The following is a 26,322-nucleotide window of genomic DNA, read 5'->3' as shown; positions in this document are numbered from 1 at the left end:
CAAGTCACGTGGGAAAAGTGAAACGCTGCGATTTGTTCTCCGGACATTATATTTTCTTTCTTATTTGGCGCGCTTGTGTTAAATACAAAGAATAACGAAGGGTGAGCAAACAAACAAAAAACAACAAAACGGAAATCACGGTGTCAATTGGTATTTGCCAAAAATAACAAAAGTATGATTTGGTATCTATTTGCGCCCAGCCCACTCTACCGTCAGGACGAGCGGAGCAGCACACCCCTGTCTTCGTAATGGTTAATCCCAGCTTGCGGAGTGTGTTACCAATCTGCCAGTCGCGATACTGTTTCTTTTCTGTGGCACTGCATTTGTTTTAAGGTAAAGACTGTGGCCAAACGGTGGCGATTTTACACCAAATCGCGATCAGATTTTGGACAAAACCGATTGGATTGTTATTTTATTATCAGTGCAGCACAGTGATGGATCGTTTTACACCAACCAGGAATGTTTAGCGTGTGAGTTCTAGCGGAGACTGTACCGGTGTTGTGTAGCCATCACCATCAACACTGCGTTTTCACCGGTGACGTTTTCTCTCATACATTCAGCGCGGCTCGTCGATCGGCCCATCTGCTCAAGCTCGTTGGGGAGATTTAAGCTAGAATTTCCGTTAGGGTTAGCTATTATTCATTGCAAAAGCAGTTCGGCATATACTTAAAGAGCCTAACCACGGAAAGAGTGAGTATTTATGGTGGTATCTCAGGCTGATGAAATTTGCGTGGGGTTTGTATATATATGTTAGCTCGATATCAACTACAAGTCAATCGCGATTTCTTCGTATCTCTTCTGTATAGCATCAATCTGCTCATCATGTTGTCTGTATCCCATGAAGGCGCGACAACGACGCTGGAGAAATATGGCGTAAATTTTCTGATTCTCCACTTACAATCGTGTTAGATATAAGTCGAAACCAAAATGGCGGAAGAATCCAGTGGGGATATTCGCAGGACGGCCCCAGAGGAGGAGAAAATCACCCGGGGGGAGAGTGCGACGTCTTTGCGGAGTCAGGGAAATAGTGAAAGGACCGAACGCGAAACCAGGAGAACGGATGACGATGATTCACGAGGAGAAGATCCCGGCTGTGTAAACGATGATGATGGGGGTGAAAACGATGGGGAGGAAGATGGAAAAGATTTGCCGTACCCAGGCCTTGCCGACAAAGCTTTCTTCTTCATGAAACAAACTCATTACCCGCGCTACTGGTGTATTCAGTTGATCTGCTGGCCATATCCTTTCCTATCGATTTCCTACGGTAATTTAATGAGTTTGGAGTACACGGTTTGTATACACGCTGTATTTTATTGTTCGTGTGCAGACATGAGTGTAAATTTACTAATTTCACGGTGTTTTTGCGAAGTGTGCGCGGCAATAATATCGCAGCCTTTGCAATCGTGAGCGCGACCCCGTAGCGCAATGTTTTGCTCAAGAGTCTCCCAGTCATCGAATACAAGAATTCGTAATTACGCCGCAGTGTGACTGGATATGTTCATGTTCTGTCATTTAACGTGCGCACGGCAAGTTTGTAAAATTGAAAGTGCCTGCTTAAAACCCTTTTATCGGCGCAGCGAATTTATTTTCGTGCAAGTTTATCGCTGAATTTTTGTCATATTTTATAACCGAGGAAGCAAATTATTGTTTTGTAGCCTTGGTTTAGCCGAAACGTGAGCATATACAGGAGAAAGTGGGTTGGGCTCTGAACTGCGCATTATATGGTATGGGGCCAAAGTAGGGGGCTGCGGATTTTACCCACAACATATTTATATACACCTATCTTCCTTTAATTGTTTTTGAGGCGGAGTGTCACCTGTTGAGGTCATGCCCTCAGTATGTCATGCATTTTTTACACTCCTGGCATCTGCTGTTATTAATTTTTGAAATTTTTAACAGCCTGATCGTCAATTATGACTTACATTCTCCATTTATAGAAGTAATAGTTTTTTTGTACTGTATGTGTGTGTATGTGTGTGTATAGTAGCATGGAAAACTTGTGATCTCATTTTTTGAACATTTCCTCACAGGAAGTGCAAACATAGACAATTACAGTTTTAATGCTTTTTATTTACTTTATATTGAAAGTTCATTGGTTACATTGAAATCCTGGAATATTGACGTGTTTGCTCCAACCAAACTGACCATATTGATGCAATGGGTTAATTGTTTACCTTTGATATGAAGGTATAATTCATGTTTCAGTTTTAAATATGAATAGTCTTGCTCATTGTGAGACCTTGACTTTCAAACATTATTAAATTAATCCTATTGATTTTATCTGAATTGAAATTCTATTGTTTTGGGAACTAGTATATCAATGCTATGGTTTTTATTCTCTGTTGTCATACATTTAAAAGGTATTGAATTTTTTGGAAGCCAAGTCGCAAAAACGTACTTTTTTTATTTTCAAAGCCTGGGAATGATATATTGATTCAGGGAAGCTAGGTGGTAAGTCACTCTTATCCTCACACGACAAACTTTAGGTGAGTGTGCATTTGGAGGACACATTGGATATTGATCTTGTATTAGTTTGTACGCAGAGGAGCAGAGCTAACGGAAAAGATCAAATTTTCTATATGCTAGGCCTTGTATCTTTTATAGACCGTACATACGATTTAAGTGCATTCGTCAATACTTCACATCGACGCGCTATAGCTTTGTCTGATGCATTAACATGCCCCGACACACAACAAAAACTCACAGTGATATTCATAAGTGATGGACGTATACATTACTGGGAGGAAAGAAAAAGGATGCCATGTCTTTCCATGTGATACTAATTTACCAAATTGGAGAGAGAATTGTGTATTGACGTTTCAGTTTGACAGCTTGTCAATGGAGAAGTTCACGTGAATTTGCATTGATGCAAGATGTAGATATGTTTGTGTACAAAGGATGGGAGCAAAGGACACTGGGATTGATGAACAGACCATGTTGTTTTTTATCTGCAAGAAGTTGACTTATTTGCAAGGGTCAGTGTCAGACCCTAAAGCATATTTTTATCAATGAAATAGGATATTCATATCTATATATACATGTATACTCAGTTTATACATATATGTACATATATTTTCATTTATTTTAATAAGTAAAAAATTTTAATGTTCAGTGTAAAGAGGGGTGGTTCAACAAACAGTATAATATAATAAGCCTTGAGTCTGGTTGAGATGTTGTTTTTCAGCAATCCAACTGAAATGACATGAATAATACAAAAAAACAGTGACGCATGAACAGATGTATAATTGCTAGTCCAAACTGTTTTTTTTTTTAAATTATTGACATGAAGTTCAATTGTATATGGTTCTTTAAAAGCAGAATGGTTTTCCTGGTGCTTAAAAGAATGGTACAATTCAAAGGTTTAATCTTACTTTGCTTGATTAAAAAGACATGCAAAATTAGTCATCTAATTAATGCTGGATATTGTTTTTAGCTCATATTTGGTTTTGTACATAAATACCAAAAAGAGCTTATATTTTATAATTCAGCAAAATGATTTCAAATCAGCATTGTGGAGTGCTACCATTACAGTACAAGTCCTACAACTACAAAGAAATTTAAAATTTAGTTGTGAAATATAAATTTTCTCTACAAGTATGTAAAAAATTTCATTATTAATGAATATGTTTTTTTTGGATTTTTGTCGTCACCATGGTAACAGTGATATTCTGAGGTCAGATGTTAAATTATGAAATACTTGTGAATTTTTTTTGAGTTTGAGGGTATGGATTGTCAAATAGCATTGCTCTAATTAGTTAGTTTGCATTTTCAGCCTGAGTGTTGCCTCTCAGTGGTGGATTTGTGTAAGCCGTCAGTAAATGCAAATATTCTGTTCAGCTTATGTAAATTAAGTGATGTAAGTACTGACCCCAATTACAAATATTCTGGACCTATAAATGGGGAATTGTTAAAAAAAATTTTCTGAGGATCACCTTGTTGGTGTCAATCTCGCAAAACATATTTTACCATCATTTCGGCCTTCAATTGAAAGTGCTTTTGGAAGTCGGTGTATGCTGACTGATACACAAACCTTGATAGTTATCAATGATCATCCAGTTGAAAGATACCAAATATTAACCAGCCTGGTAGCCATAGTATTCTGCCTTCATTTAGTATGTGTATATGCTTTTAAGCCATTATTGTCATCACAAAACATTTTTTTTATGCTTGTCTATAGTTGACTCTACCATAGAGAGGTACTTCATAGACTTTACACAATGAAAAAATGCTTGCAGTACTTCAAAATTAATTCGTATTAGGCTCCTATTATGTCAGCTGTGTAAAAACTTTCATTTTGATGAAAAAGTAGAGGTTGATAATTCACATTTCGAGGGAGTTGGACTGCAATTTCGAAACACATTTAGATAGGTCGGAGGGCCCACTGATACAATACGGATTGTTCTCTGTTTGGGTTTGTCATCTGAGTGAGAAACCGATAGGCTGGCAAACTAGATAAATTCAACGTTGACTACACTAACCACTTACATGTAACCACGCATTTGTGTAGAAGCAGTTGATTTCCACCGGCTATGGAATGTCTAGAGAAATGATTATGTGCAACAAAAATAGCTGCATAATAAGGCGTCGTGTTATTAGCTCCCTTCGTGTTGCTCTACACCGACATTTTTGTTCCATAAAGATGGGAAATTTGCCGCAACAATGCATGTGATTAGTGGCTAATAAATTGAGAAAATTTCAGTGATTTGCTGTGGCATAGCTCATTTGTAATTTGTAGATGTAGTGTTCATAGTAGGCCCAGATCCTGTTGTAAAATGGCAATAGCACCAATGTTCACGTACCAGCAACTACCATAAACCTATGGTTTTAAATCTATGCAATGAATCCATATTTTTGTAGCATCATGGTGTTTTATCCTACCTGTTTGGATTGACCAAAATATTTGTTACTTTACATATTGTGAAATTTCTTGACTTTAAGTTGTTTAATTGAGCAGCTTATACAAAAGGGGAGAAAAAGGCTGCTGGTGTGGTCTGCCATCAACAATGAACATATCATGAAACGTTACATAGGCTGTGTATCTTGTCAGGAAACAAAATATTCGTGAAATGTACGTCCAGTGACAAGTGACATGGATGTGACAACCGTGCCTCCCCACACACGGCTGTAAAGTCATTTGTCTGGCATAATAGAGTGGCATGTAGGAAGTGACTGTTCAATTGTAATTTTTTCTATGGTCTTCTAGAAGTTAAGAGATTACTTGTCAGAGGTGACTTTCTGTGAGTGGGGTCAGGACATTGCAGGTGATATCATATTTACATTTCAATGTACTGTTTATAATGTCTTAGAAATCTTAATCGGGGACAAGTACAGAGGGTCCAAAACCCCCCTCTCATTTGTTGTGTTATGGGTTTATAATGATCCTTTGTATTCTGTAAAGAATAGAATTAAGGAGGCTGTCTGTAAAGTCTTGGTGGGGGGGGGGGGGGATTTGGTACCAATTTTGAGCTAGCTTCCAGCCCTGGGAGACGGCCAGCTTGAATTTGTAACTTTTTAAAGTGCCTTCCGGAGCGTGGCCAATTAATCAATAAGTGAGACAGCAGCATGTTTGTTAGTATGGAAGTTGGTGCCGGAAAAATACCATATTGATGTATTTTTCCCATATTGGTTGGCGTCCTGTTGATTGGAAGGGTCGTAGTTTGGAACACCTATCAAGGTCACGTGTTAGACCTTGTGGTGCCAGACTGGGTGAAGAGACAATGTAATTTTGTTATACATTGGTTTTCATCTTTTGTTCCCCCAGAACTTTGCTCCAGGCCAGATATATAATAGAAATTCTAGCTAGTCGATGGTATTGATGTGTACTTAATTGCGCTAGAGTGTTTTATTGGAAAAATATGGTCATGCAATTTCCCCAATTTAAACCTCTTCACTGCTAAAACCACAGAAATATTAGTTAGGCCCAATTTCAACAAAGTCACAGAGACGCAATTGTGTTGCGACTAAACTGAGACGAGAAATGGTTTAGGCATCCTACCTACTAGGTAGATATGCCATTTTTTCTCCATTGATATTAGAACACCAGTAAAAGCAATCAGGATTTATCAATTTAACCAACAGCACAGACAAGGACTTCAAGGAGGACATCTGCCCCAGTTTCCATATCGGCAGAATATATCGGAGGAAAACAACATTCTTCACTGGTCATTATACCACATAATATGATATGCAAGACTGCTCGTACAACATGCAGCAGTTTTTTATCGTATGACGTAGATGTTCTATAAAAAACTTCCCTCCATCCTGTCAACTTTTTTTTTTCACTATGTCATGTTCTAAAGGCAATAAACCTCCCTGGAATGTTCTAGTAGGACTGTGTAGAAACAATGGAGTCTAGAGTTACCAACAGTATTGCTGTAAAAGAAGTTCCGGATTGAATATTTTGTGAAATAGGGAATTGTTTTTGTATTTGACATTTTGATAGATGAAGCCCAGGGAAGTCTAATGGAGCTAATTGGTCATGTTGATTGATAAGTCTAAATCGATTTTTTCCCGTTTGTTGCATTGACTTTTTCTCGTCCTGCAGACTAAACAACTGACATCTTGCTGAAAAGAGAACAAGGTGTTTTAGTCTCCTTTCGGAGGCTCTAAAGCAGTTTTTGTAAGTGGATATTTTCGGAGAGGGTCTTTAAGTACATAGGTAAAGTGATCAGTGTGCAAGTATTTCATGAATGGTATTGCTGAATGATTTTGCAAAAGGGGAAGGGTTTCCCTGTCAGGATGAGTTTGCTGACTTGTCGTCGTACAAGACAAATAATTTGATAGTGCGTCTCGATTACACTTTCTGCCATGTTCTTAATCTGTTTTTGTCCCTAGGTCATGCATACCTTGGCTATTTATAGTGGTCATACAGACAAAATGTCAAACAGTTTTTTTTGAGCGGCAACACTGTTGCCCTCTTAAGTTTATGGTAATTTTAACTTCAGAAGAGGGGCATAATAGGAGGTGGTGGTTTTTTTTTTTTTTTTTTCATTTTTTCCATAACAAGGATGCGTATGGGTTTCAGCTTTAGTGTATTGGGGTTGGTAGTCAGCGGTCTCCTCATACCGACGGATGATGATTGTTTGCCCAAGCATCCGAGTCGGCTTATGGGCAGTGCAACTGCTGAAATTCCACAGCAGAAAGTGTACATAGCTGAGGTTGGGATAGTAAGTTCAAGGCAGGTTATCTCCATTGATCCTGAGTATTGATTTCCACGACTCAGTTGTGACATCCATAATCCGTTGTCTTCGTCATTTACAAATAGACATGACTGAGGAATATAGATAATAGACCACAAGTATGTTTTTCTGTTTCGTAGCAAATATTGATTTGTTTAACAAAATGTTAATAACATCATGTACTTTACCTGTATAATTAGTACACACCGCCATGACATAAGTTAATCAGTCAAGGTCCTTTTGTCTATGGAGGAAATTACTAATCAATGTTGACAATGGTGCTGAATATTTAAATAGGCATTTTAATTTAACTGTGGTCTTTGTTGATCACGTTCACTGCTAATAGACTAGATCAAATTACAGAACTTAACTGTACGTCTTCAAGGATGATGGCTGTGTGAAATGTGACTTCAAGTGCAAAGTCATGTAAGATACATATTATTTGACATCAAATGGTTTGTGGGAAAGAGGTAAAAAGTCTGAGATTTATCAAACATTGCAAGGCATCAGTTCTTGATTTGTGGTAATTTATGGTAAAATGTGGTAAAATGATCTTTAAGGGAACATAATTTGTTCTTAATAGATTGTGGTGACTTTGCCTCCACCATGTGAAGACAGTTATTGCACACAAACCGTACTGGAGTGGTTTTTCTGAGGAGTATATTTACATTTCATGAAATGCCCATCAAAAATGAATGGGCCTTGATAGAATCTGTTTTCCTTCATCCAAATAGCTTTTAAGAATGTACGCTGTATCTCTTGTGAGATTTGAAGCTAGTATAGCCTATGCAATGGTTTCTGAATGTGTGGTTCGGATAACAAAATTGATGTGTAACGTGAAACAAGTTTCCATAGTGACCACCAGTCTTACCACCTCTTCCTTGTAAAGAAAAAATTGGAAAACTATGTTTGACATTTCACTCATTCAATAAAAATATTTTTAATATCATTTTTTTTCTTAGATTGCCATTCTTTTTTATTTTTGCTAATATCTTTGAAAAGGAATGCTGTATTAGGACAACCCTTACTGCACATAGGGAAAGTGATTTAAGCCAGTTCAGTCACTTCTGCAAGTCAGTAAATTTTCTGGACTCAGTGTTCCATCTCTGTCAGGATCACGGAACATAGTACAGAACCAACTGCACTGTCTGGAGTGCTGGTTTAAAGTACTGGATAACATGAGGATTTGATAAATGGACATGTTCCATTCCATTGCAGGGTTTAGGTTAGCCAGGTCTTATGTACGATGGAACCCCAGAAGTTCATGTAAATATCTGTGTAGTGAATATGTGAATAGATTAATGTACAGTGAGGTGTTACTTTGCTGTTACTGTACTTTGAAAGTGGAATTAAGCTGGTTGGATTTTCAGGTCAGAAGGCTTTGCGTGGTTGTGGGTTTTAAAAATAGAATGAGAAATTGCCAACCTGCCTGAGTTTCTGAGTATTGAATGCTGAAATACACATTGGAAGTATTGAGTTTTCAGTGAAAAATGTGGAATATTAGATGAATATCTGTTTGCTAAGGTATGAAACTCTTATATGCCATGTACAGATGGCATTTTTCATTATCGCCAGAATATGCCACAAAGGTACTGTCATGTTGTATGATCTTGAGCTTCAAAACTCCTTACAGCAAAGGTGTGTTAGTGAATATATAATTTTTGAAAATAATAAATAATAGCGCTGCCTGCATCACTTCCCTCTCTCTCCAAATGGAGTTAAATTTCCTGTCTCAATGGCATTGACAAGCCACTAGTTTGGCTTCCTTTACCGGCTTATTTTTCTCGCCTGATTTCTTTAAAAGCGTGTCGGTGCTCGGGAGATTGGAGGTTAATTCATTGGAAGCCGATGACATCAAAGTATTGTCATTAATGGGAAGGGCCTTGTTATGAATACGTCATCAATCACGGTGAACCGCAGCAGATAATCTTCTTAAGTATACTTTCATCAGGAATTAATAAATCTTAAAACGGTGCCATGAATATTGCTGGTAATGCGTATTGCAAAAATTGCTGTTTAGGAAAGATCAATTATAGTTTGATTGTCAAGTTTTTTGGTCTGAAAAAATGTGTTTTGAAAACAGGGTTAATGAATTTAAACAAGCTTTTGGATGTAGAATTTTGTTGCTTTTAGCATGAAAAAATTTGATTAAATTTTTCCTGGTTGTTTGTGTGTGTATGTGGGGGGGGGGGGGGAAGTAAAGAGCTTCATGTTTTGACATGATGCTGAAGTTTTGTTAGTATAATACGCCTGAAGGATACATATTTTGGATCTCAAATTTTTGCAATGCTTTTCTAGCCTATCCTTTGGGGATTCATTTTAAAGCTCTTGGTGAAAGAAAAATTTGGTTTTTCGAAATTGGCAATTTTATTTAACAAAAGGATGGCGGCCATTTTGAATTTCAAATATCGGTATACGTTAGGTATTACCAAACTTTGCACGATAGTACCTGGTTTTTGTTCTTTATTTTACAATATTTATTTTTAATGCATATAATGATCACCAAGCTATATGATGTGGTTAGAAAGGTGTTATAACCTCGTTATAATAGCAAAATAATGGTAATTTTTGAAATTTCTTTTCTTTGTGACCTAAAGAAAACAAAACTAATGTTGTTCAGCCAGCAGATTCTTTTACCACTTGCACTAAAAATTTTTATCTATTGTGCTCTTATATTCTGACAGCTGAGTTTACTCTCATGAAAATTTCATACTTGGTTGTAGACGTTTTTATTGTTAGGAGCATCCCGCCCAAAATATTTAATGGTTCATTTTGTTAAGTACAGCTTTCATCACTTCGACATAATTTTACTCTTAAAAGAATTTTCATGTTCCATTGGATGTAAATTAGGTGTACATGCGTTTTGCATCAGTATTGTCATATCAATGTCGGTCCACTTTCATTGACATACTACCGGCTGGAGTGAATAATTGAAACAAGCCAGCTTTCTCATGTTATGAGTTCAATGGCAACCTTAAAAAAAAGTTGGCTTGTTGGCTGGCGTATAATTAATAAGCTCATTGTGAAAAATTCAGACAGTTATCAACATTCATTGGTGAATTGTCTCAAGGTTTTCTGTTTTTTGTCACTGGTGGTATGTCTCATCGCTGAACAATTAATTTATACGAGATCCCCCGCCCAGTTCTCATCACCATGGAACATAGCGGGATAATTAGCTGACACATACAGATGAAAATGCAGAATTCTGTGATGGGAAACACAAAATGTAAAGGGTCATTCACAAAAATAGTTGAGATTAAAGAAGAGAAAATGGATACGTACGATCGAAAAATCAAACATCATTTTTAAGTTATGATGTTTTTGAGTGGTCTTAATGTTAATATGTTCATGTTCATGGTCAAATAACCTTCCCACTTCCATGCTGGATATGGAAACTGTGTGTTCATTCAACATTGAAATGTGCCCACATTATAACAATATCATTCATAGAATATAGACAATGGAGCTGTATGCAGTGTAATCAACGGCTGACTCAAACAGAAAGTCAGATATTTGGCCAAGTGATATCCAATGGTATGTATACCAGTAAGTAGTGTGTATTCTGAAATATTAGGCCATAAATTCTCCCTTTTAAAAATTCCAGATTTGTTATGGACGGGCTGATCAACTGTCATTGGCAGTATGTCCAGGCCATCTGTTCCCATAGACCTAGTTAGGGCGATCATAAAAATATTTAAAAATAGATTTGGGCTATGGTCCTTGATCTCAGGTCCAATCAAATAGGCAATTTATAGACATTATTGCCATCAAACTATTTTGTGGCTTTGTTGATGGTACTATCATTCACAGACTTCTGAGTTGGGTCCAACAGAAAAGTATTTCCTGCTGTCATTTGAACATCAAGCACGAGAGAAATGTTACATTTACGCAGGCTCTGCTAGATAAAAATGAGGTGTGAATTCCGTCGGCAGTGTAATTTGGTATGGCACTATCGTATCATGTCATTTGGTATGGCACAGTACTCCAGTGTTGTGTAATTTGGCATGGCTCTATTGTGTCGATGTAGGACTTTGGTGCATGTACTATTTGACGCAGGGTCATTCTCAAAAAGTAATAAGTGTATATCCTGGTTGACAAATCTTTCAATGGTACAAGTAGCATTGGTAGCATCAGACATAAAGAAAATGATAGTGAAATATAAATCCGCATGTTTGTAGTTGTCCGTTGTAAATCCTACTATGAAAAAAACTTTAAAAGTACAAGTATGGAATATTTTTCTTTCAAGCCTCTAGGTTGTCAAAATATCAGCCTTTTATCACCAACAGAGCAGAAACCAATTTATGAACCAGGTGTTCCAATGTGTCTCCCTTCTTTAACAACAACAAAAACAGTGTTTTGGACATAATGCTAACAACATTAACATACCATTGCAAAACTAGGGCAGGTTATTTAGATGACAGGTTGCCATGGGAACTCGTACCTATTGACAAATTGCGACAGAACGCACCCAATTAGGGTTAAAAGGTGACAGATGAAAATATTGTTTGTTCAAACTGAAACTGCTATCGTAATTGCCATAAATCTTGATATAAGTTATGTTATCTGTTAAGTTTTACGTGAATGAAATTTGCTGTGTTAAGGTAGAACGCACCTCGGGGACAGATATTCGGACCCTCATACTTTTACAATTCTTTTCTGATATACCACTTATGGCGGTTCATTTTCAAGCTCTTGGTGTAAGAAAACTTTTCATTGGCTTTGTTTTTCAAAGTTCAAAAATTTTATTTTGTTCCCATAGAGTTAACACAGAGATGGTGGCCATTTTGAATTTTCAGTATTGGTAAATGTCAGGTTATTTGTTCTCAAGTACCAAAATTTGCACGGTGACACCCCCCCTATAGTTATTCTTGATTTTAAAAGAGAATGGTTGAAAGATTTCTTAAGGAAAGTTTGAGCAAAAGTTTAAGTCTTTCACTTTCGAGGTACATACTACAGTAATGGCTGATCATGAATATCATTATTGAATAGTTACATAGAAGTGGATTGAACTATTTTCAACAATCAAAACAAAACATGTCTGTGATGTACAAATTGTTGTACAATTAAAGATGGTTTTTTCATAAAAATGAAAAAAAATGTGAAGATCGGAGATGATCCATGCCGGCATTTTGCCTGTTGACAATCAGTGAAGTATGTAGAAGTATTTGTGGCAAATTTTTCAGCAATCTTGGAAAAAAAAAATCAAATTTGACAGAAATAGAAGGAGCGGCATTCTGAAGGACAGTTCAGAAAATTCTGCTTGCCCTTTTGCTGTAAATCGCCAGGTGAGAAAAACCAGACTCCCGGTGAATAATGGAGCAGTGTGTAATATATATGTATTACTCCTACACACAGAATGAGGATATTTGACAATCAATGTTTGATGAAGATAGGCAATTCACAAGTGGTGCAGTGTTTGATGGTGATTGCTGTGTACAGCTATTTGCAGTATTAGTTTTTTAAGGCGGCAATCTATATCCAAAGGTCGGCCAACAGCCTGGATAAATGCAAGGCTGAGTGATACAAGCTTTGTGAGATTTACAGCGATATTGAAAACAAGGCAACTCAGACCTGTGCAAAAATGGCAAAATATCTATAAATGTGACCAGGTATAATTATATACGTGAAGCACATTATTTACATGTGTAGCTCTCTCAATGAAAGTTATTTTTGCCTTTAAAGGTTTTTTATGTGATAATTCATACAGATATTGATTTACTTTGTGGCAGTAAATTTAATTATAGCCTTCTGCCATACTGCTTTATATAAGTGCATGTGTTTCATTTACAAAACATGGATTTTTCCTGCCTGTTTGTTCATATGCCTTGATGTCAATTTTTTCACTAAACTTTGATTTTTGATGCTATTTGTGTGGTATGCCTAGATGTCAGTTTTGGTCATGACTCATATATATCACCTTGTATTTACAGAATTGTCACAAATTAGTAAATTTGTGTCTATCAGACATACTGGTACTTACGGTCTATGTATAAATTTGCATAATGTAACCCAGTTTACCGAATGATAGGTTAAAGGGCTTACCATATGTGTTGCATCATCATACACTGACATACAATCCCATGTTTATTTGTTTGTCTGCCAAAACCTCACATTTATCCTTAAATCACCTTTCTGTTGGCCATCAGGACCATGCAAATTTTCTGCTCGGTTGGTTTCCTTTCAGAGGCAGTTTTGTCAGGGTCACAGATGTCATATGTGGGCTTTGTGAGTTTGTCAGCCGGTCCAGTGGGAATCCCTAAGAGAAGTCTGCTCTGGCACGGACCCACTTAAATTTTAACACAAAAATGTGTTGCTATATGGCTCTGCCCTTATGCTTGCATGGCCATGCCTGTGTCACGTATTCCAGATGCAGAACGTGTTTTCTCTTTCCTTTTTTTCACACCAGTTGATGGCAGGTGGCTCTGGAATCTTGTTACCTGTATCGGAATGTCCCGTATTGATACGACAATGGCAGTTGGAAATTGTGACAATGGCCCTGGGGCATATCTTTGCATGTGTTAAGTCACTCCTAAGCAAAATCTAAATGCATGGCAAACATCTAACCAATCATGTTCAGTGAAGCAATTGGAAGCAAACAAGACTCATAAAAAGCCAGGAAATGTTTAATGCTGATATTGTTAGGTGATGATATTTGCATATAAAAAAAATTTCTTTACCGTAGCGTTGTGAATCTGTAGTTTCAAAATACATGTTTCATATTCTTTTGGCTGAATTATCGAGTTTTATGTGCTGTTGTTTGCCAAACTCACTGTGCATATCCAGTTGCTCTTTGTATTCATACTTGAATCATTTGAGTGCGTTTTACATTTTGTTTTTGTGCTCTCCTAGTCATATATGTCTGTGCATTCCTGTGTACATCAGTTGGGTGCATAGCTCTGTCATAGACGTTTGTAATAATAATATCATCACTCAGGGTTTTACATATTGTCAGCTGGCGGTCACAGTATACGTGAACCAGTCAAGATGCCCACTAGAAAATAAAACCCGATCTGTTATGTTTATCATCTTGCTGCGTTTTGAAAAGCTCATCTGAAAGCCCCGGAGATTGTGTATAGCCAAATGGGTCATGTCACTTCGTTTTGAACGCACAGAAATTTTCCGCTTTGAGGAAAAAAGCGTGGTAACACGTGTCAGGAGTGTGTGTAAATATGTGATAATATCTTTGCTAATGATGAGATAAAGCCCTGACAAGCTTCAGCATAAGTTACACACTCCAGCTTCGACATTATATGTACAGCCTGTCCTTTTGTTCACATCTATGGTTGTGTTGTCTAAACTTTACGGATCCTGAATGTTACAAGCAGCACGTTCGTTGTAACGTGAGCCCAACGGTTGATCAGTCGTTTTTGTATTTAACAAGTTCAGGGGTGCCTCCAGCTCTTGACTGAACATTTGCAATGCGATCCTTATGCGTGACCTTGTGTTTGTTTTCAAGTGTATGAAATATTCTTGGATGTGTTTGTCTCAGAGCTACATATGATAAATAGCTTATTAGCTCAAAAAGTAGTTCTCTTTTGGAAACAGCTCATAATACATGAATAACCCTCCATACATTTTGATGTTTCTGAATGTTTCAGTTGATAGTCTGTTTTCTAAAGCACTACTGAGACATGAAAAAAATAGTGTTACGTATTCACAGATCACGGCTCATAAAATTCCCATAAACAACTTTCTGTTTTCTCATAATGAATAAGAACATTCTGCGAGGCACTCTCCTTTTGCCGTTTCTTTCAAGTTGGTATTTACATAGCTTCAGACATATTTGTAAATTGAATGTTTCAGTGGAAGAATTTTTGAGACTCAACTGAGATGAAATGCTGAGGTGGTTTATATTTTCTGTGATATTGTGCTGTGGAGCCTTGCATGTGCCATAGAGCCAGCCCTGCAAGGTGAAACACGGGATATTTATAACAGTATGAGAAGGAGAACCTGCTGGCCTGACCTCTGACCCCTCTCTGCAGGTTGCCATGGTGAGATACCGAGTCAGAGCTGATCGAGTGTGTGGTTAATTTGTAAAAATAGTTCGGAAGTCGAGGAAGGCCAAATATGTAATTTGCCTGGGCCTATCGGATGTAGTTGACATGCGGAATAGAAGGAGAGTATACAAGTCTTTTAGTGGCACCAGTCATTATGTTGAACTCAGTGACAGTGAACTCAGAAAGGAGAATTTAAAATTGCACTGCAATTTGAAGAATGAAACAGTATAAATTTTAAGAGGAGATTGGGAATTTGTTGTGTGTCGTTTTTGGCCACAGTTTCTATCCCTGTCTTGAAATTTTGTTTTTGTGGTGTGAAATGCTATAAACTGCACGCGAACTGCTCTGGATAGTCTCGGCAAATGCGATGCATTACTTTCTTAAATCAATCAATCAGGGGGTCTCTGCATTGCTATTAACTATGAAAAACATAGCCAAGGACAAAGTCTCCGTCAGTCTGTGTGGATAGTTCACAGAGCTGATTGAAGTCTGCAAGAATGCTGTAATGTAGTCCAGCAGATAGGAATTGTTCAGAGCAAAGCAGTCAATAAATTTGGAAATGAAAAAGTCAAACTACACAACTTGTATAATAGACGTTAAAATAATCACATTTTCATTAATGCATATCACCATGTCAAGATATTTCTGTTTTGAATAATTTTCAAGATCCAGGTTTTATTTAAAACCACAGCAGAATAAGGAGTGTGTGGAAAACATCACAGGCTCTTTTGAAAAGTGGAGAGTAAACGTATGTATGATTGCTTATCAAAGGTTTCATAACATTGAGATTTGCTAAGTACTTGAAAAAAATTATGTGATATGATTGTTTTATGTGGAGGGCCTTGACACGTTTTAGATGATATTGCCATAGAAATGTGGGTTTTGTTTGTGTTCTGTGTGTATAGGTTTTTTCTAAACCATGATAAGTTGTAAGTTATCTGAATATTATAGCATATTGAAAGTGGTTGTGAAATATTAACACCATTGCAGTGTAATTTGATGTTATTCAGATGTTAGCGTTGCCTCAGTGGTTTAAACATCAAAGGGCGCCGTTTCCTTTAATGTCGCTCCAAAAAACAATAACCAAACCGAAAGTGAATCTAGTATGGATGACACCAGAACAAAAGATTCGTATGCCAAAAAAAATGCATTGCAGTTTCTTGCTTATATGGAACAACTAGGCTTTATGTGGTAACTTGTCAATCAACGTTCCCAATCGGAAACACATACAGCGTATATGTTGTACCATTAAAGCCCTGGTTGGCGCGTGATTGGGCCTCAACAAAGCCGACAGTGTTGGCAAAATAGCTTGTGCAAAATTGGTAATTACCTGTGTGTTGTATTTCCAATCGTAGAAGAGGAAATGGGCTGAAATTGCTGCCATAGTTGTGTGTGTGCGCTCTAATGCCAAAACAGTGTTGCTAGAGTTAGTTTTGTAAGATTGTCTGCGAGTTAGAATTACAATAGAGGTGACCTGCTAATTGAATACAGGCAGATCTTCCATTGGTGAGACAGTTACTTTCTTCGGCATTGATTGAAAAAAGATTGGCAATATTTTTGTTTTGCTCACGTCAACTCTAACTGACTAAAATGCAAATTTTTTGTGTCATCATCAAGAGTGATGTTTTATAACTTGTAATTGAAAGCATCATACCATGTGGCTACATTATGTAGGAAATCTTTTGTGTTAAATATATCAAGGGAAAGGATGCCAATAGCTTTTGAAGAGTCATTTGGGCTTTTCAAAAATTATTGAAACACCAAGTTGAAGCATTGTGTCATTTTTTTCGCTTTTTTTTTATCAGTCAGATTTTTTTGGGGAGCTCAATTTTCACTTTTCCGGAAGCAGAAGGGATTGACCTGTCCACTTTTTCATCCCGGATATATTTATTTATATTAATGCAAGATTACAATGCTTGTCTCAAAGATACGTGCAACACAGTGATCAATTGTTGAAAATATGTCATGATTGCTGGTCTTGATATTAGAAGGGAAAGAGATTGATCGTAAAACTTCATGAATATGAAACGCATTTGAGTTTGAGTTGCGTTGTCTGTCTGCTGCTTCTGTCAGTGAATTGTCATAAACTGTGCAAAGTTTGACAGAGGTCACTGATGGCTGTGTGATGACTTTGCCATGCTCAGATGCGTATCTCATGATTATGAACATATTATGGGTGGTCTTGGCCGAACGCTTTTATAGCAATGATAATGCCGCGTATTCCTGTGCTTTTGGTTGTTTGAATTCATTGGTTAAAGGGACTGCTTAACACATTGTCAGTGACCAATCACAATATAGATTCAGTGATGGGTTCTCAAGGATGAAAATTCCATCATCTTTCCATCATCAGAGCTGAATGAAAACATTCAGAGTATTTGCTGACTGACCACAAACTCGTCTGAAATTTTATAATTTCTCATTTAGTCTGTAACACAAGAATCAGAAGCGTTTTATGACAGATACATGTAACACTTGCAAATTAAATACAAGCCAAGACCTGTGCGAATGTTGTTGTATTTTTGTGACAAGAATGTGTAGCAAAGAGTTAAGGACTGAGTCAGCCAGCATCTCAGAATTCCACGGATCACTGAATTACCCCATGGGAATATTCGCAAGCCCCTATTGTTCAGTAATAATTTTGTAATGTTTCCATAGTTCAAAGGTCAGCCTGTTGACTGATCCTTGCCAAAAAAAAAAGATTCTGAATTTGGTAATAGTTACATTTTACATCAATTGACAGTTGTAATATTGCTGAAGACAAAGGATAAAGAAAATCTCTTTTCTAAAATGGTGTCTGGCTTTTCTCATGGCAACACAATCATCTCCTCTAGATTTCAAACATCTGTTAAGGGTATGAAAAAGAGATGAGCTTTTAAATGTCAAGCGCTTATTGAAAAGCAAAGAGTGGGAACTATTTCGCAATATGATTATGTTTTGTAATTCTGGATTGCAGAAAAAGTCAAATGGGCAATTTTTTTTTATAATTCATAAAGTGTTAACTTTCCATTGATTTTGAAAGAGATACCATGTAATGTTGTAAGCAAATACCTCTTACCAATGGGATGATGTAATTTTGTCAGCTCATAAGCTATTCTTTAAATTTGGAATATGAGTTATAATGAAGAACATACGTGTACATTATGTCATGCAAATGACAATATGCATATTTAAAAAGAAAATATTTGTATTTATCAGCAGGTAGTAATGCAAGCTTGTAATAAAATTGAAATGTCATGTGACAACTGTCAGCTAATTAGATGAGATTAAAGGTTTGCTTCTGAAAATATCAGGAAAATAATTAGCAAAATGCTTTTTAATTCAGTGGTGACTTGCTAATGTGTCGTTTTCATCCATGACTGAGTTGTTAATTGGTTTCTCAGTGCAGTGTGGGATGTTGTCGGTCACATCATAAAGTGAGGATCTGTGTGGAGAGCGGCCAGCTTGGAATCGTCGTCATCCTGTTACCATGGCAACTTGGAAAGGCTGTGTTCTTCACGTGTGGTCTTGTGTGTGATCTTCATGAAAGGGGTGGCCTTTTTGGTCATTATGCATGAACGTGTCAAAATTTGTCAAAATTGCAGCGACTCGCTATACCATTTGCAAAAAAAATCTGTAAATTTACACAAGTAAAGATTCAGTAATGAGGGGCTGTGCGTAAGTCTGCCTTCCAGGATAATTTTGTCGTCTTGTAAATTTTTACCCTCCGTGTTCTTTAGTAAAAAATATATGAAAATATCATGCTTTATCAAGCTTAGATGTAGTTGAGAGTTGAAATTGGTAAATTGAGCCACTAATAACCGTGGTGAGGAGAGAGAGAAATCACAGCCTTGAAAAGAAAGCATTTTGCACTCTCAGAAGAACTTGAGGCATTTTGTCGAAATCAACGTTATTGAAATATACAATATGAACGAAGTCATAGCTTGGGGAGTCTGTCAAGACGTTGCCTAGCTACCAATCGTCTCTTACGAAAGATTTTAAAGAATTATGTGCTAGGTGTATCAAATGGAACTGCTGATGTATACGGGCAGCAGACAATGCATTGCCCATTCTATCCCCGGGGAGGTCAGGGGTCAGCCTTGTACCATTGACGTCATACGCACTAAAATATGGTGAGCGCTGGGATTAAAATAGAAGTAAGGATCGTTATGAAGAGACTAATCGGCTGTGGATTTCTTTCCAGCGTTAATATTATGATATGTAATGAAATTACTAAACACACATACTTGTCACGTACTGAAGTGGATGGATACATGTACAAGCTGAATCATTTGTGATTTGTAGCCCAGAATTAATTGATATTTTGAAGTCTTGAAATCGTCTCCTTTTTTCCTTATTCGACATTCAGTGAAAAAATTTTCATATTCAAATTTCCTTGAGTCCTGTTATTCATTAGTTTGCTTGTCTATATAATTTTTTGTTTTAGTCAATATTTTGAATTTTTCACAGACTTCAGGTGGAAGTTATGGACTTAGTATACAGGTTATCAAACATTTGAATTTTACAAGTCTGATGCTGTCAATTGTAAGTTCCAGTAGTTGAAAGTCACCTTTATTCTGACTTGAAAGTATCCTGCAAGTCTTTTGGTTTTAAGTAAATTGAACCGTGATGGTTGTATTGTATACTATGTAAGACGCACACAAAGGAGAACATAAAAGCTGACATTTCAGTCGTACTCTGTCCTTTTCTTTTCCGAATTTTATCATTCAATTTACCGCCTGATCTGAAAGTTCATCATACAAATTTACAAATTGAGGATTATCCTGTGCTTTTACTCACTGCAGCTTTTTTAATGCACAATCATTGTGAACTCTGTCTGAAGAAAAATGTGGAAGATTGTACATGTTGAATTTTGATGTGGTGACAATTAAGCTTGAGTTTTTCATGATTTTTTTAGATCAGATGGTATGGTGTCTGTAGATTAATATAGTCAATATCTCTGTCAATATGTCAATATCTCTGTCAATATGTCAATATCTTTGTCAATATGTCATATTCATATATAGGTATTGTCTCATGTATGGATCAGAAATGTTCTGATGGTAGCTCATGATCTGTCTTTTGGCAGGTTTTGCCCAATTTTGTTGATTGGATCAAGGTCAATGAACTTCTGGTTGAAGCCTTTCATTGATATTAATTACTACTTGAAATAAAAAAAAATTTCAAAGAAATAATAACTTGTGATGAGTTCCGTCATCTGATGGTGAACATTATCAACGTTAAATGGTTTGTTCCAATATCAGATGTCTATCATAGTACAGTTAAGCTTGCAGTTACTTAGATTCTTATTTTGTGCTGTGAGCTCAGTACATAAAATGTCATGTTATGTTGCGGATATGAAGTACTAGTCTGGGAATGACATGACAAACGGGGGAACCATAAATTGTCTCTCTCATTGGTGTCTATTTCCATCATAGTCATTCCATCAGAATGCAAATGAGATTGTTATTGTTGTCTTTGATTGGGAGTTACTGACGTCTAAATGGCATTGCCCATACTATAGTGATGGCTTTGACATATGTTCCGTATGATGTCTTGGACGTGTGCAATGGCGGGGTTATATATCTCCGCGGCTACAACCACCTCCCCAGCCAAAATATGTAGGTCACACTAGGTTGTATTTTATTTCTGGGTGTACATGTATCCTAGAATTCACAGCTCTGCGTGTAAACACAGTGCTTGTCTTTTCCTTTATCTGAAAACCATAAAATGGCATGATTGCACTTCAGATGGAGGACTTTAGAGTCAATATTTTTGAACATTTGTTGGATAAAAGAGACAAGAATTCTGCACAAATGTTAATTTTTTTGTAAAAACATAGATGATTGATAAATCATGGCTGGTGGTTGTGCAAGAGTCTCACCAAAAAGTGTGCTCATTAAATCAAGATTATAAAAAATAAATACTTTTTTCAGACTTAATTTGACACCTGGCTCAGATAGGTTCTGATGCCAATTTCCATAGCATTTTTGACATTCCAATATGGCTGCCACCACTAAAGAAATACCAAAATTTAGTGCCTGTTTTCATTGGAATTAAGAAATAAAGCAAAGTCCCTTGCATGTAAGTGTTTTGAACTGTCTTCATCAAAAGACTCTTGCTCTCTGTACCACTGAAAACAAGTTCCTTTGTGCAGGAGTAAATCTGTCTTGAGGGTTTATGGCTCAACATTTGTAAGCTTTAATCCTGTGTTAATGGAGAAAATATCATATGCACAGGGTTTAATAGAGCTGTTTTGTGTTACCTTATGAAAACATCAATACTCCCAATCCAGACTTGATCGGGTTCACACTGTACATGCATTTGTTTATAATGGGCACATGTAGTCATGGAGATAGAGTTTTGTCATGTAGGTTGAAATTCTGTGAGGATTTTGAGTTGAACTTTTGTCAGATTTTAGTGACAGCAATCAAGGTCCAGTGTTGGATTGTGTCAACTGTCTATGACTCAGCGGATTATCAGTGATATTTGTTCTATCTACAATTGTTGTGTCAATTTATCAATGAAATGACATCCGCAGTCACACTGTCTGTTTAACCTAGGGATATCATGTTTACATTGGTGTCACATCTTTTGCTGGTAGCTGAATCGGCCAATGCCTAGATGGTAGATGCTTGTACACGTAGACATGTATGTACCAGTGTGTGTGACTTTGTAGTCTGCTGATAAAATTGTTTGCTGTCAGTCATTATTCAAAGCAGAGTTACTATTGTTGTTTCTAGATTTACTAATAATCCTTGAAAAATCATACCTCCAACATTATAAACCTAAAAATTTGCAGAATTATGAAAAGACTGAAATGTGTAGATAGATACATTGAGGGAGTTCCCTCTAAATTACTATAAAAAAACGCAATTGACCAGTAGCTGTGTTGAGTACATTGTTGTTTGTCGTATGACGTCTGTTTCATAATTGTTGAGCTTGCTAATTTGCAAAGTGCCACGTCATTAATTTAAAACAAAATATTAGCTTGAAAAGCTTAGACGTTTAGTGGGAGACTTCATATTTGGCCACTTATCCAACTCTCTGGCTCACGATGCTGCCTGCTTAAATTAATTTGAAATTTTTTGCTGTGCTTAATAATAGTGTGATCAAATATTATTTCATTATTTCTGGTCTGAGTCAGACATTTGCAATCCGTAATACAAATGTCTTCGGTCAGGTCAGAGTTGAAATTTTGCACCTGCCACAACTGAGCTAGCTTTCCTCTCATCATTTTCAGATTAGAGTTACAAAGAAATTAATTGTCTATGGAAAAGAAATATTACTTCCTCAATCAGAAATTTTTTTCTTTCTGTATCCTTTATTTCCGTCTCTGTGATATCATGTTATTATAAACTTTATTCTGTAGTGCGAACACAAACTAAACATTGCCATACAAAAATTTTCAGATCTAGATTTTTAGTCCCCACAGACACCGTCCGGGGGGACTTATAGGTTTGGTCATGTCCGTGCGTGCGTCCGTGCGTGCGTGTGTGCGTCCGTCCGTCCGTCCGTTCACGCAGATATCTCAGAGATGCCTGAAGCGATTTCATTCAAACTTGGTACAAGGATTACTTCATATGTCATACAGATGCATGTCAATTTGTTTTGTGATACGATCCAATATGGCTGCCAGGCGGCCATTTTATTACGATTTTTTCATGTACAGAGCCATAATTCAGGCATGTTTCAACTGATTTTATTCAAAGTTGGTACAAGGACATTGACCAATGTCATAGCTATGCACATCGATTCTTTTTGTGATACGATCCAATATGGCCGCCATGCGGCCATTTTGTTACGATTTTTTCATGTATAGAGCCATAACTCAGGCATATCTCAACCAATTTCATTCAAAATTGGTACAAGGACATTGACCTATGTCATACATATGCACGTCAATTTGTTTTGTGATACGATCCAATATGGCCGCCAGGCGGCCATTTTATTACGATTTTTTCATGTACAGAGCCATAACTCAGGCATATCTCAACCAATGTCATTCAAACTTGGTACAAGGACATTGACCTATGTCATACATATGCACGTCAATTTGTTTTGTGATACGATCCAATATGGCCGCCAGGTGGCCATTTTATTACGATTATTTATGTACAGAGCCATAACTCAGGCATGTTTGTACAGATTTTATTCAAAGTTGGTACAAGGACATTGACCAATGTCATAGCTATACACATCAATTTTTTTTGTGATACGATCCAATATGGCCGCCGTGCGGCCATTTTGTTACGATTTCTTCATGTACACAGCCATAACTCAGGCATATCTCAACCAATTTTATTCAAACTTGGTACAAGGACATTGACCAATGTCATAGCTATGCACATCAATTTGTTTTGTGATTCGATCCAATATGGCCACCATGTGGCCATTTTATTACGATTTTTTCATCTCCTGAACTACTACTCAGACATGTATCAAGCGAATTTATTCACAAGCATTTTTATCACAGACCTAATGAAGAGGACTCTATCCTCTCTGAGGACCTGTAATCAAAGCACCCATTAACAAGTGGGGACTGTGTCATCAACGATGACTTGTTTAAACAAGAATTGAAATTTTTACCAAAATGATACTGAAAGGAATATTGGAAATTGCATGGTGATATAAAATTTATCAATTTGCCAGTACTTACAGTAATTTGCATGAATTTTTTAAAATTTCAAATTAATTCATGACAGTTTGAATGTGGTAGCAGGCTCTTTAGTTTTTGTAGCTCACGCAGATAATTATACGCTTGATTTCCGTTTCTCAAAAATTAAAAACAAATATTTGAGGAGACAATTCACACGTATACAGAATGGTTTACATGCGAGACACCCATGGAGCTTGAAATTGCCCAGTCATTTTCAATGTACACAGGTGTGAATGTCTTAATGATTATAATGAGATATGTCGGCACTGACGTCATCAACAAATCAATCCAAACAGGGTTGTGATCGTTCTACAAACAAATGCAACATTGAATCGGTATTAAGCATTTACATGTGATATATAGACCTGTATTCACATTAAATTTAAACCTTTTTATAGCTATAATATCAATACATTTATGGGGCTAGTAGATGAGTGACAAAAAAATTGCACTTGATTTGATATGTTTTGTGGATTACTGAAACAAAATTTTCTCGCTCTTTTCGCTGAACTGCAGAAAATTTTTTTTACTCAATTCAGTGTGGTTTGAGGATTGTGAAACAAAAATTTTACACTTTTGTTATCCTGCATGGCTTGCTGAAACACCTTTGCTGAACGTTATTTTAATTAATTTCATGAACTTTGATGGCAAGCCGTGATCGATCATGGCAACAACCCCCCAATGTACTATATTTGCTATCCAACCGTGCATCATTTCATTTTGGTTGTCGTTCGTATGGTAGTTCACATTGATGTTTGTACAGCTCAATTGAAATATGGTGATATGTCTGGCATTGAAAATATGGCCATATGATACTGTTCCGTGCTTATTTGTGCAACCTGTAGTTAACAATAAAAACAAAAAAACATCACCCCAACTCGACGTTCTCAATATGTTCAGTTGTTTACCATGGCTTTTGCTGGTAACCAGGCAGTCACTCTTATCGGGCAATGATTTGACTTGACCAGTGATCTCTATCAGACGATAATTTATAACAACTACCGTACAGTATTTAAGCAATAAAGCACACCCAGTGACGGTATACCACAAGATTTTGACCAGTTCACGACATAGTATGCACGAGTGATAGCGAGTGCATATATGAAGTGAACTGGTCAAAATGAAGTGGTATACCATGGCTGGGTGTGATTTATTGCTATTATATCATAACAGTATTGAAATTCTGGTGTCGAACGTCAAAAACATTTTTACTCAAGTCAAGAACTCGTGCATATGCCAGCCATGGTATATCGTCATTATACCACGGTTCTTTTCGCATCTTGACCGATCAGATCTCTGTATTTGCGCCATCAACATACTCGTATGATATAATTATAAATAAATTACTGACAAAGATGCATCATTACTTTTTACTCCTGCAAAGTTTTTCAGATGATAGAAGAAAGAAATTCTTTAATTCCGTATGCTTGTTCTGGTTAGATGTGGTGATCAGATTGATCTGATGAAAAATTGAGCATAGGAGCAGTAATCGGGGATCCTTGTGCTGTTTTTAACCACAGATCAATGAATGAAAAGCCACCACTGTTAACATGTTTCAAACCAATCCATATCTCTTTCAAGATCAACAGTTTGAATGAGGTGTTCAAATATTGAGCTGCTGGCCTTTCAGTATCTTAAGTTGTAAATCTATATATTTGGCAACATGCTGCAGTAAATGCATAGTTCGATATTACTAATTCACGTTCTCTGCATGTCTGAGCAAGTTTTGCAAGTCTGAGCTTAGCCCTGCGTACGATGCTGTGTGTTCCGCTACAGCTAATAGCCCCGCTCACCACAGTGAGCGGGGCTATTAGCTGTAGCGGAACACACAGCATCGTACGCAGGGCTAGTCTGAGCTATGATCCTGACAGTGCTGTGTGCAATTTAAGTCTTCCCACAGGTAGTGCTCAGGGAGGGTTTTTGGAAATACAATTTAACATTTTTGATTTAATTCTTTTATCCATTAAAGATATTGTTACCGTATTGGCTCCCTTAAGTAGGATTTTTATCATAGATTTTGTGAAGTGTTCTAAAATTTGAATCTTTTTCATTTTTCAACTTGCATCACCTGACTTTTGACACCTTATTGAATCTCTGTATTTTGAACTACAAGTACTCATAGACATGAACCAAATTTCTAATTCATGATGTCCTGTATACTTTTTTCTTTCACATGAAATCATACTGAGACAGTGATTGGAAAGGTATACTTAGTTTCACATTCGCTGTATATACATTCTATACTGTCTGCCTTTCTTGACTCGCTGAAAGAGTTGCAACCATTTCAGTCAAAGGGGTGGTAAGCATGTCAACGCAAGTTGCTGTGCAAGTCAGTATTGTAACACACCACTGAATATTGGACATAAAAATATCAAGAAATTCATTAAAAAAAATTTTTGATAGTGTTCTTATGTAAATTAACCTCATTTAATATCGAGGTTTTAAAAATGACAGCAGCAGCATTTAGGTAGATTGATTATGAATGGCCCTAACGTGGTTTCATGGATGTCTC

The 26,322-nt window shown here is 36.8% G+C and overlaps 1 protein-coding gene across 1 annotated transcript in view; it reads left to right on the top strand.

Annotated features, from left to right (window-relative positions):
* Positions 1-763: 763 nt before the first annotated feature.
* LOC139151857 (voltage-dependent T-type calcium channel subunit alpha-1G-like) overlaps positions 764-26,322 on the top strand; it is a 130,442-nt gene continuing 104,883 nt past the window's right edge. The window contains 1 exon segment of the mRNA XM_070724886.1: positions 764-1,238. Coding sequence (XP_070580987.1) covers positions 928-1,238 — 311 coding nt within the window. The 5' untranslated portion in view covers positions 764-927.

The sequence above is a fragment of the Ptychodera flava genome, chromosome 15, assembly GCF_041260155.1.
Source record: "Ptychodera flava strain L36383 chromosome 15, AS_Pfla_20210202, whole genome shotgun sequence".
NCBI lineage: Eukaryota > Metazoa > Hemichordata > Enteropneusta > Ptychoderidae > Ptychodera > Ptychodera flava.
The sequence above is the reverse complement of the archived record's forward strand: the minus strand, read 5'-3'. Positions and strand labels throughout refer to the sequence as shown.